The sequence below is a fragment of the Gambusia affinis genome, linkage group LG03, assembly GCF_019740435.1.
Source record: "Gambusia affinis linkage group LG03, SWU_Gaff_1.0, whole genome shotgun sequence".
NCBI classification, from domain to species: domain Eukaryota; kingdom Metazoa; phylum Chordata; class Actinopteri; order Cyprinodontiformes; family Poeciliidae; genus Gambusia; species Gambusia affinis.
The window spans coordinates 1-12500 of record NC_057870.1 but is presented as its reverse complement, the minus strand read 5'-3'; the positions used below and the strand labels follow the sequence as shown (position 1 = coordinate 12500).

Below are 12500 nucleotides of genomic sequence, written 5' to 3'. Positions count from 1 at the left end.
TTAATAAACTGTAAAAGAAGCTTCTGATCAGAAAAGAGCCACGTTGCCTTTCAATCTGGATAGACTCACAGAGAAAGAGAAGCAGTTAGAAGATTTAATGATACAGAAACTTTGGCGCTGAACCCGGCGGAAGACTTGTGAGCTGAGGATCACCAGGCAGGTGATCGGTCCAGGTGAAGCTCAGGGTAGTCTTCCCCCCAAAAGAGGGTGCTGGGTTGAGGCCTAGCTGGCCTGCAGTCTGATAGACTTGTTAGGCACGAACCGCTTGATGATCTGTGGAGGATGGAATGGCTGCTGTTGAGCCGAGGGCAGAGGACCGCTGGATCTCCTAGGCAGAATGAGATGTTAAAGATGGCGAAACGCTCCACCACCAGACATGATGAGATGCTCACCTGCGGATATGGAACGTTGAGCTTTGAGTAGGATTGAGAGATCGGGTCTGATGTGAGATGAGAAGGCTGAGGATGCCCAGCGTCCGAGCTGAAGGAGAGAAGCTACAGGGACGCCTTGAACGGCAGTAGATGTAGCGGCGCCTATTCTAAAGAATGGCCTGAAAAGTGACTAGGTGGAAGACCGCAAGCTGCTAACGTCAGTCTGAGGTGGTGAGTGAACCAGTTAGCAGTCATGGCGAAGCATTCAGGTGTGAGAAACAGAGATTTGGATTCGTGGCAGAGTTGATGTCTTTACATGTGAATTTGAGCAAAAAGGACAGAACGGACCGATCATGCGTGCGATAGCGATAGTACACAACCTTTCGTTTTGGTGTGTTTAATGTAAAGGTTGTAGTGGTCCGCTGCGACAGACTGGCGACCTCTCCAGGGTGACCCCGCCTCTCGCCCGGAACACAGCTGGATGGATGGATGGATGCATGGATGGATGGATGGATGGATGGATGGATGGATGGATGGATGGATGGATGGATGGATGGATGGATGGATGGATGGATGGATGGATGGATGGATTTTAGATCAGATATAGATAGAACTCATGACAAACTGAATACTTTCGATGCAGACGTGAACTCACTCAGCCCAAGAAATCCACGGAAGGCTAGGAGGAAAGCGCATGGAGGAGAGCTTAGGTGTAGGAGGAGAAAGCTCTGGAACGGAGCGCAGTGATGAGACTCCTGGTAATGGGAGTGTGATCGGTTTCCGCTATCGGGAATAGATGTGCTGTGCTTAGCAATCCCTTTGAGAAGGAGCTTCACAGCATGCTTGGACCATGGCGATATTACCGCAGACTTGTTAGGCAGCTGCAGTATCCAACTCCTCTGTCCAACCAGAACTTCAAGAACAACAAAATGGATTTAGTTTACATTTGTTGTGGACAGGCGTAGAGCGGGATCACGTGGTGTTATTTGGGATGGTGGATCACCTGTTGCTCACCTGGTGACTTTAGTGAGCGGGTGATGGGGGAGGTTTACTTTTTACTGACCGCCGTAAGCTCGTATGTTTTTGTCTTTGATTACTGTTCAGACCTGCAGATCCGGTTTTAATGCTGCTTTGGACACTGTTCTGCCTTGGATATTGACAATATCGATAAAATAAAACCATCTTAAACTGCATCCTGGATTTGGTTTTTGATCAGCTGGCGTGTCAACAAGGATTCCCCTATTCAGCTGCTCGACAACGTTTGACAGTCGCTAATAACATGATTCTAGATTTTATCAGCTAATCTTCATTAAACTGAATGAGGAGCATCATGAAGGGAAGATTTATGCAGAATATAAATAATAAAGATGATCACAGTCAGATCAGAAGACATGACTTAGTTTGAACTATAAAATATTTAGGATATTTTACAGAAATAGTGAAAATGTTCATTTTCTAAAAAATAATAGTTAATTTATGTTTCAGAAACATGATCAAAAATACAGAGGAAGAAACAGCTAATTATATATATATATATACATATGAATATGTATTTGTGGCAGATTTAATTGAATCAACATGTTTTTATCTGACTGGAAGTAAATTCAATGTTTTGTGCAGCTCAGCCAGAGTTCTGACCTGAATCTGTGGGAGGAGGTAAAGATTAGGGTGATGGTAAAGAGGCCTTCCAACTGCCCAGATGTGGAGATCATTGCTAAAGAAAAATCCTCTACAAATGAGAGGAAACATGTAAAAATCTGTTCAGTCATTAGAAGAAGGCTTTAATTTCTGGAAGGCTGATAGAGATTATTGATGATAGAGATTATTGAAGATAGAGATTATTGAAGGTTGCTGTAACTCAGAGTCAGTCAGCGCTCAGGTGAAGTGCAGAAATCTTTCTGGTATTCGTCCCTGTTTCTCCTGAAACTCATTTAGTTTCAGATATTTTGATGATTAATGATGAAATCTATCAGCTATTAGAAAGTTCTGACTTTTCACACAGACTCGTGATCCTGTTGACTAAAACTTTATTTTAATAAACAATAACAGAAGAAGCTTTTGATCAGGAATTAGCCTGATCAAAAGTTTCCTTTGTTCCTCCTTAGATCAACCAGAAAGGAACAGAAACTGGAATGTCATCGCTATAACAAAAGTGGGTCTTGATTTCTGTTTCACTTTGATTTCAGTGTTTTGTTAAAACTCAATCTGGTTCCACCAAAGTTCTGTTTGACCTCAGTCTGCTGTGTTCAGAAGTTCTTCATTGTTTTACCGTTTGAACAAACTGTAAGTTTACTTTGTTTCTTACTTGAACTTTGTCTTCAGGAACTTTCCTACTTTGTTTTACTATCTGGTGTTTGGAGAACATGTTCACTTCCAACTTTAACTCAAAGTTTAATGTTTACTGTTTTAATCTACAGTTTAATCTACAGGATTATTAGATTATTGATTAATTTAAATCAAACATGACGAACACCTTTGTTTTCTTTTCTGAAAAAATTGCTTCATGTTTTATTTCCCATAAACAAATTCTGGTCTCTATCATTAAAGTTACACACAACATCTTGCTGCTTCCTGCGGTTCCTTTCAAGATAAAATGACAATGTTAAAATGTGTTTGATTCAGACAGAATATTAAATTGTTCATCTTTGATGTAGCATATAATCCACTTGTAGAGTTTGATGAAATAAATAGTTCCTGATGTTCAGTCGGAGTAAAGGAATGTAAATGTTGCTCCATGTCTCCATCTAGTGGACTGATAGAAGTGATGCAGCTGATGCAGCTTCCTCTGCCTCTCTGCTGTCTGACTGCATTCAACGGACACTGATATGAAGCAGAGAAGATCCAATCAGAGGAGGAGCAGCTGATCGTTTTCTAATGATGTGAAGTTGATCAGAGCTGATGAATGATGTGTGTTTCCTCTGCAGGTGAATATAGAAAGTGTGTGTGAGCTGAAGTGAACTCAGCAGCATGGATCAGTGTGAGGACAGAGAGGAGGGAGTCCCTCCCTCTAAAACCACTCTGTGTGGGGAAGATGAGAGCCAGAGCAAAGGTCAGAGGTGAGGTCACCATCTCTAAGTGTCCACAGCCCTTTTCACACAGCGTTCACACTGTATGAGGCCCTAACAGACGTGGTGATGAAGCTGCTGCTCCTCTTTGGTGCTTCATCCAGACTGAACAGAGCAGCTCAGCCTGGTCTCAGTGTTTCTTCCAGGCAGCAGGTCAGGGGATGTAGAAGCAGCTGAGTGACAGCAGCCTGTTGGTTAGAGCTCTGGGTTCCAGCAGGACACAGCTGGAAAAAACCACCAACATCCAACACATAATAACATTGGATTTTTTTTTTCAACATGATTTCTTATAGAAAAGATGGCTGATGTTTATAGAATAACTTTGATTGACATTGATTTTTTTCCTTAGCAGATTTCTTGATGAACCAGAACCAGAGCCCAGCTGTGTGTCCCTTAAGAGTGATGGTTCCATGGATTTAGTTATTCTCTTTAAATCTCCTGGGCCTCCGCCATCAGACAGGTGAGCTGCATCTAAATGCTGTGACTGTGTAAATTGAGTCAGTCTGAAAAACCACATACTTGTGCAATGCATGTTATTTTGCATGCATAACATGCAGAGTGCACCACTTTCACAACAAATTGTAAAAGTGGTGCAATTTTTTTTGCCCCACTTTTACAAAAATGTTTATCTATGCCAACATTTAGTGCAAAAGCTGTACATACAAAATTTATGCATGAGTGTCTTGGTGATTCAACCTGTGAATACTGCTGGATGAATACTTTCTTCCTTCCTAAATGTTCTTGTTCCTCCTCAGAGTTAACCAGTCCAGCTTAGTTGTTCCCAGTGGTCCGGCTGCCCAGCAGCATCAGATAAAGCTGGACTCCATATTTATGGTGTGTACATCTACAACAATGACTATTCCATGGTTCTGTGCACAGTTATCTCCATGCTGTATTTTGCAGACAAGAGAACTGTCAGTCTGTCCAGCATGGATCTGATGTTTGGCTCCATGGTTTCTGTCTGATGTGTCCTTCATATATTATTCTGTTCCAGCTGCTGGAGGACAATATTGTCACTTTTGTGAAGAATGAATTGAAGAAGATCCAGGAGCTTCTGAGTCCAGATGCCCCAAAAGGTTCAGAAAGTAAGAGAGATAATGAGGAGATATTGAAAGATGAGTATGAAGAGCAGAGGAAGAGCAGCAGAGAAGCAGTGATGAAGATCACAGTGAACTTCCTGAGGATGATGAAGCAGGAGGTGTGGGCTGATTGTCTGCAGAGCAGTAAGAGGATTTCTACAAAGATGTTACTAGATGGATAAATCACACATTTACTGATGTCTGAAGAGATTGAATCACGTTTATTCAAATAATATTCAGAAGATTATTTTGTTTTATTCCTGATTTTAATTTTGTGTTTATTTAGAACGTCATGCTGCGATTTGTCAACATCAACTTAAATCTGGTCTGAAGAAGAAGTTCCAGTCTGTGTTTGAGGGGATTGCTAAAGCAGGAATTCCAACCCTTCTGAACCAGATCTACACAGAGCTCTACATCACAGAGGGAGGGACTGGAGAGGTCAATGATGAACATGAGGTCAGACAGATTGAAACAGCATCCAGGAAACCACACAGACCAGAAACAACAATCAGACAAGAAGACATCTTTAAAGTCCCACCTGGAGGAGATCAACCAGTCAGAACAGTGATGACAAAGGGAGTGGCTGGCATTGGGAAAACAGTCTTAACACAGAAGTTCACTCTGGACTGGGCTGAAGACAAAGCCCACCAGAACATCCAGTTCATATTTCCATTCACTTTCAGAGAGCTGAATATGCTGAAAGAGAATAAGTTCAGCTTGGTGGAACTAATTCATCACTTCTTTACTGAAACCAAAGAAATCTGCAGTTTTGAACACTTCCAGGTTCTGTTCATCTTTGATGGCTTGGATGAGAGTCGACTTTCACTGGACTTCCACAACAAGGAGATCCTGACTGATGCTACAGAGTCCACCTCAGTGGATGTTCTGCTGACAAACCTCATCAGGGGGAAACTGCTTCCCTCAGCTCACTTCTGGATAACCACACGACCTGCAGCAGCCAATCAGATCCCTCCTGAATGTATAGGCATGGTAACAGAGGTCAGAGGGTTCAATGACCCACAGAAGGAGGAGTACTTCAGGAAGAGATTCAGAGATGAGGAGCAGGCCAGCAGGATCATCTCCCACATGAAGACATCACGAAGCCTCCACATCATGTGCCACATCCCAGTCTTCTGCTGGATCACTGCTACAGTTCTGGAGGATGTGCTGGGGACCAGAGAGGTGGGAGAGCTGCCCAGAACCCTGACTGAGATGTACATCCACTTCCTGGTGGTTCAAGCCAAAGTGAAGAAGGTCAAGTACGATGGAGGAGCTGAATCAGATCCACACTGGAGTCCAGAGAGCAGGAAGATGATTGAGTCTCTGGGAAAATTGGCTTTTGATCAACTGCAGAAAGGAAACCTGCTCTTTTATGAATCAGACTTGACAGAGTGTGGCATCAATTTCAGTTCAGCCTCAGTGTACTCAGGAGTGTTCACACAGATTTTTAAAGAGGAGAGAGGGCTGTACCAGGAAAAGGTGTTCTGCTTTGTCCATCTGAGTGTTCAGGAGTTTCTGGCTGCTCTTCATATTCATCTGACCTTCATCAACTCTGGTGTCAACCTGATGGAACCAAAACAACCAAAATTCTCATTTTCTATATTATTCAACAAATCCAATATGAATTATCTCCATCAGACAGCTGTTGACCAGGCCTTACAGAGTCCAAATGGACACCTGGACATGTTCCTCCGCTTCCTACTTGGACTTTCACTGCAGACCAATCAAAGACTCTTACAAGGTCTGGTGAAACAGACAGGAGGTAGCGCACAGACCAATCAGGAAACAGTTCAGTACATCAAGGAGAAGATTAATGAGAATGTGTCTGCAGAGAAAAGCATCAATCTGTTCCACTGTCTGAATGAACTGGATGATCGTTCTCTAGTAAAGGAGATCCAACGGTTTCAGAGTTCAGGACGTCTCTCCACAGATGAACTGTCTCCTGCTCATTGGTCAGCTCTGGGTTTCATCTTGGTTTCATCAGGAGAAGATCTGGATGTGTTTAACCTGAAGAAATACTCTGCTTCAGAGGACGTTCTTCTGAGGCTGCTGCCAGTGGTTAAAGCCTCCAACAAAGCTCTGTAAGGACACATATTGTTACTATAGTTATTGATAATGAGAAATCTGTTAATGATGAGGTAAATATTGATTCTTGTTTCAGTTTATTATAATGAACAAGTTCACAACAAAATCAAACACAAATGAATGTAAAATAAGACAGTTCCACTAATTTTTCCAATGAGAAAATTGGTGACTGAGAAGAAGTAAATATCATCCATCCATCTTCTTCCGCTTATCCGGGGTCGGGTCGCGGGGATAGCAGCTTCAGAAGGGAGGCCCAGACTTCCCTCTCCCCAGCCACTTCTTCCAGCTCTTCCGGGGGAATCCCAAGGCGTTCCCAGGCCAGCAGAGAGACATAGTCCCTCCAGCGTGTCCTGGATCTTCCCCGTGGCCTCTTCCGGGTGGGACGTGCCAGGAACTCCTCACCAGGGAGGCGTCCAGGAGGCATCCTGACCAGATGCTCCTCAACTGGCTCCTCTCAATGTGAAGGAGCAGCGGCTCTACTCTCAGTCCCTCCTTGATGACTGAGCTTCTCACCCTATCTTTAAGGGAGAGCCCAGACACCCTACAGAGAAAACCCATTTCGGCCGCTTGTATCCATGATCTCATTCTTTCGGTCATGACCCAAAGCTCATGACCATAGATGAGGGTGGGAACGTAGATCGACCGGTAAATCGAGAGCTTTGCTTTTTGGCTCAGCTCTCTCTTTAGCACGACAGATCAGCACAGCGCCCGCTTGACGGCAGACGCTGCGCCAATCCGCCTGTCGATCTCCCGCTCCCTTCTTCCCTCATTCGTGAACAAGATCCCGAGATACTTGTGTAGCGTAGTTGATTCTGCATTGTGTCTTGTCAGAAATAATAGCCGAAGAACAGCTGATCTGAAGGTACTTTTAATGCTCCTGCATTCAAATAGCAGAAAATAGTATTTCAGAACAGGCTTTTTCGTCACAGTGCCCCACAGCGCCTTCTCCCATGGAATCTGAACAGAAAGAGCACGACCGAGAGCGTGGGAAAACCCTTAGACCAGGGTTCTCAAACTCCAGGCCTCGAGGGCCGCAGTCCTGCAGTTTTTAGATGTGCCACAGCTACAAAACACTGGAATGAAATGGCTTAATTACCTCCACCTTGTGTAGACCAGTTCACCAGAGCCTTAATTATTCTATTCAGGTGTGGTGCAGCAGAGGCACATCTAAAAGTTGCAGGACTGCGGCCCTCGAGGACTGGAGTTTGAGACCCCTGCCTTAGACTATAATGGTATGATCCATTAACTTGTCTTTTAAAATGCCGAACTGACACTCAAAACAACAATCCATGAACTCAATATGTTCAACAGTAAAGATGATAATTTGCATTTTCATTCGCAACACATTAAATTTTAATAAAAATAATAGTTTTGAAACAGGAAGTTACCCGCTGCTCCGCAATGGATTTGTCGACTTTTCAAAATAAAAGCTGCCAGTATTCATATAATTTCCTACCGGAATAGCCTCTTATTTTACAATCGAGTGTAATAACATCACACTGCTACACTTGAACTCCTCCACTTGGGGCAGGACACCCCCCCCCTGACCCGGAGAAGGCACTCTACCCTTTTCCGACTCAAGACCATGGCCTTGGATTTGGAGGCACTGATCGCCTCCCCAGCGGCTTCACACTCGGTTCAAACCGCTCCAGCGAGAGCTGCAGATCACAACCTGATGAAGCCAAAAGGACCACATCATCCGCAAAAAGCAGAGATGCAATCCTGAGGCCACCAAAACGGATCCCCTCAACACCTTGGCTGGTCCAGAGATTCTGTCCATAAAAGTAATGAACAGAATTGGTGACAAAGGGCAGCCCTGGCGGAGTCCAACTCTCACCGGAAACGAGCCCGACTTACTGCCGGCAATGTGGACCAGACTCTGACACCGGTTCTACAGGGACCTGACAGCCCGTATCAAGGATCCCGGTACCCCATACTCCCGGAGAACCCCCACAGGGCTCCCTGAGGGACACGATCGAACAAAACACATGTAGACTGGTTGGGCGAACTCCCATGCACCCTCCAGGACCCTTCTGAGGGTGTGGAGCTGGTCCAGTGTTCCACGACCAGAACCAGAACCACACTGCTCTTCCTGAATCCGAGGTTCAACAATCCGACGGACCCTCCTCTCCAGAACCCCTGAATAGACCTTGCCAGGGAGGCTTAAGAGTGTGAACCCCCTGTAATTGGAGCACACCCTCCGGTCCCCCTTTTTGAACAGGGGGACCACCACCCCAGTCTGCCAATCCAGGGGAACTGCCCCCGATGTCCATGTGATACTGAAGAGTCGCGTTAGCCAACACAACCCCACAACATCCAGAGCCTTGAGGAACTCCGGGCGGATCTCATCCACCCCCGGGGCCCTGCCACCGAGGAGCTTTTTGACCACCTCGGCGACCTCGACCCCAGAGATTGGAGAGCCCAACCCAGAGTCCCCAGGCTCAGCTTCCACAATGGAAGGCATGTTGGTGGGATTGAGGAGGTCTTCGAAGTACCCTACCCACAACATCCCGAGTTGAGGTCAGCAGCACACCATCCCCACTGTAGACAGTGTTGGTGTTGCACTGCTCCCCCACCGAGACGCCAGATGGTGGACCAGAATCGCCTCAAAGCCATACGGAAGTCTTTCTCCATGGCCTCTCCAAACTACTCCCATGCCCGAGTTTTGGCCTCAGCAACCACCCGAGCCGCATGCCGCTTCGCCCGCCGGTACTCATCAGCTGCTTCCAGAGTCCCACAGGCCAAAAGGCCCAATAGGACTCCTTCTTCAGCCTGACGGCATCCCTCACCGAAGGTGTCGACCAACGGGTTTGAGGGCTGCCGCCACGACAAGCACTGACAACCTTGCGGCCACAGCTCCCATCGGAGCTGTCAGAGCAGCTCCTACCACAGCAGATCGGGGGGGCCGTTCTCAGAGTTTTCCTCCCTCCACGGAACACGGTCTACTCAGACTCAATGTCCCCCACCTTCCCTGGAACGTGTTCAAAGTTCTGCCGGAGATGGGAGCTAAAGCTCCGTCTCACAGGGGATTCCGCCAGATGTTCCCAGCAGACCCTCACAACATGTTTGGGCCTGCCAGGTCTGACCGGCATCCTCCCCCACCAGCAGATCCAACTCACCACCAGGTAGTGGTCAGTGGACAGCTCTGCACCTCTCTTCACCTGAGTGTCCAAGACATACGGCCGCAGATCTGATGAAATGATGATAAAAGTCGATTATCAAACTGCGGCTTAGGGTGTCCTGGTGCCAAGTGCACATATGGACACCCTTATGCTTGAACATGGTGTTCGTTATGGACAATCCATGATGAGCACAGAAGTCCAACAACAGAACACCACTCTAGTTCAGATTGGGGGGCCGTTCCTCCCAACCACGCCCCTCCAGGCCTCACTGTCATTGCCCACGTGAGCGTTGAAGTTCCCCAGCTGAACAAGGGAGACCCCAGTACCCCCTCTAAGGACTCCAAAAGGGTGCTTACGGGCACAAACGACAGTCAGGACCCGTCCCCCCACCCGTAGGCGGAGGAAAGCTACCCTCTCGTTCACCGAGGTAAACCCCAACGTACAGGTGCCGAGATGGGGAGCAACAAGTATGCCCACTCCTGCCCGATGCCTCTCACCCTGGGCAACTCCAGAGTGGAAGTATGTCCAGCCCCTCTCAAGGAGACTGGTTCCAGAACCAGAGCCATGCGTCCAGGTTAGACCGACTATTTCTAGCCGGAACCTCTCAGCCTCACACACACTAGCTCCGACTCCTTCCCCACCAGAGAGGTGACATTCCACGTCCCAAGAGCTTCTGCAACCGAGGATCAGACCGCCAGGGTCCCCTCCCTCAGCCGCCACCCATCACACAATGCACCCGACCCCTTTGGCCTCTTTCACGCGTGTTGGGCCCATGTTTCCTTTTCGGGCTGAGCCCGGCCGGGCTCCATGGGTAAAAGCCCGGCCACCAGACGCTCGCCGTCGTGCCCCCCCTCCAGGCCTGGCTCTAGAGTGGGGCCCCGGTGACCCGCGTCCAGGCGAGGGAACACCAAGTCCAATGTTTTTATTCATCATTGGGGTTTTCAGGCTGCACTTTGTCTGGTCCCTCACCTAGGACCTGTCTGCCTTGGGTGACCCTACCAGGGGCATGAAGCCCCAGACAGCAGAGCTCCTAGGATTATTGGAGCACTGATAAGGTGGCAGCCCAAGGAGAGGAAGTAAATATCATTGTTGATGAATTGTTTAACACCTGATTTTTCTCCCCCCCTTGTATTCTCAGACTGAGTGGCTGTAACCTCTCAGAGAGAAGCTGTGAAGCTCTGTCCTCAGTTCTCAGCTCCCAGTCCTCCAGTCTCAGAGAACTGGACCTGAGTAACAACAACCTGCAGGATTCAGGAGTGAAGCTTCTCTCTGCTGGACTGAAAAGTCCAAACTGCAACCTGGAAACTCTCAGGTAAAATGTTCTGAATCCTGGTGAAACAAGATTTCTGTCAGTTACCTGCAATCAAAGATTACATAAATGTTATTTGAATGATACATTTATCAACTGTTTTTCTTTAACCTTTCTTCCCTGTGAATACAAACAACTGCATTATTATCATCAATTGAAATCAGCTGGACTGAAGCAAGGAAATACCAAAAACATGCAGAGCAGTGAGCCTTAAGGAACAGGGTTGGGAAACATTTATGTAGGTAATCTACATAATCCACATAATTAATCTACATTATGTGGTTTAATTAGTATACATAACTTGAGCTAAAATCATCCAGGAAACTCCAGGAAAAATTTATGTACTTTTCAATAATCTAATTTATTGAATGGGTCTGTACGTTACATGACATCACAAGGACTGTAGATCAGAGGGGTCAGAGGGAGGCCTGCTATCGTCTTTGAGTTTTAAAACAATCAAAACGCAAACTTCACATCCATCTTATTATTATTTCCATCTAAATCTGGAGAAGCTTGCAAAGTCACAAGCTGTCCTAAACTTCCATGGCAATTCACTCAGTATGTGGCAATGGCTGCGTACTGACAAAAATCCTATTTCTCATCCAGTGATTATCAAAGGTCCTTCCTCCCAGCTACTGTCAGACTTTATATTCATCTCTGCTCTCAACAAACTCAGAGTTTGCATTCCTCCTGTTATTGCACATTGATAGTTTTTAAATTTTTTGTAAGTAGGTCATACTTTGCTGTTGTCCATGCAGAAATATACCATTTTTTAAATAAATTTATAATACACTACTCAATGGCAATTTCTTTTCATCTAAGTATGTTTTGTTTAGTAACAATTGAGTATTATTTTTACTACGTTTTAAAAATAGCCTACAGTATTTCATTCTTATTCTTCTATTCTTAAATTTTAATTAGTTCAAATGCTTCCATTTACTTTAAATGTGCTGCCAGTACACCAGGACTCCCTTCTATGTGATAAAAGAAATTTCTATTGTAACTGATTCTAAATGTGTCAAATGTTACATTTAATTACCATCAACTGTAATAATGCAGTCTAATTTTTAATATATTGAGTTTTATTTTTCCTCTTGAAAATGACCAGAACTTGGGTTCTACTTCAAGGTTCTTATGTTCTCATCATGTGTTGAATTGTGTCTGCAGATTGTCAGGCTGTCTGATCTCAGAGGAAGGCTGTCTTTCCCTGACCTCAGCTCTGACCTTTAACCCCTCCCATCTGAAAGAGTTGGACCTGAGCTACAACCATCCAGGAGACTCAGCAGTGAGGCTGCTGATAGCTGAACAGAAGGATTCACACTGGAGACTGGAAACTCTCAGGTATGAAGGAACTGATGGAGGAAGAGGGAGAAATGTCTCTGTCCTTTAGTTGGCCTGACAGAAAACAGCAGCTCATCCTCTTAGTGAAGCTCTGGGTGAATTTATATGTTAGTGATGATGATTGTCTT

General features: G+C 45.7%; 1 protein-coding gene across 1 annotated transcript; it reads left to right on the top strand.

The window, feature by feature from the left end:
* Positions 1–2571: 2571 nt before the first annotated feature.
* Positions 2572–12420, top strand: LOC122828791 (NLR family CARD domain-containing protein 3-like; the record flags this gene model as incomplete). The annotated part of the gene is made up of 8 exons (XM_044112694.1): positions 2572–2654; positions 3296–3427; positions 3786–3896; positions 4192–4270; positions 4431–4659; positions 4802–6596; positions 10861–11034; positions 12199–12420. Coding segments are annotated over exons 2-8 (2699 nt in total), but the record flags the coding sequence as incomplete, so codon positions are not given.
* Between the last annotated feature and the right edge of the window lie 80 nt (positions 12421–12500).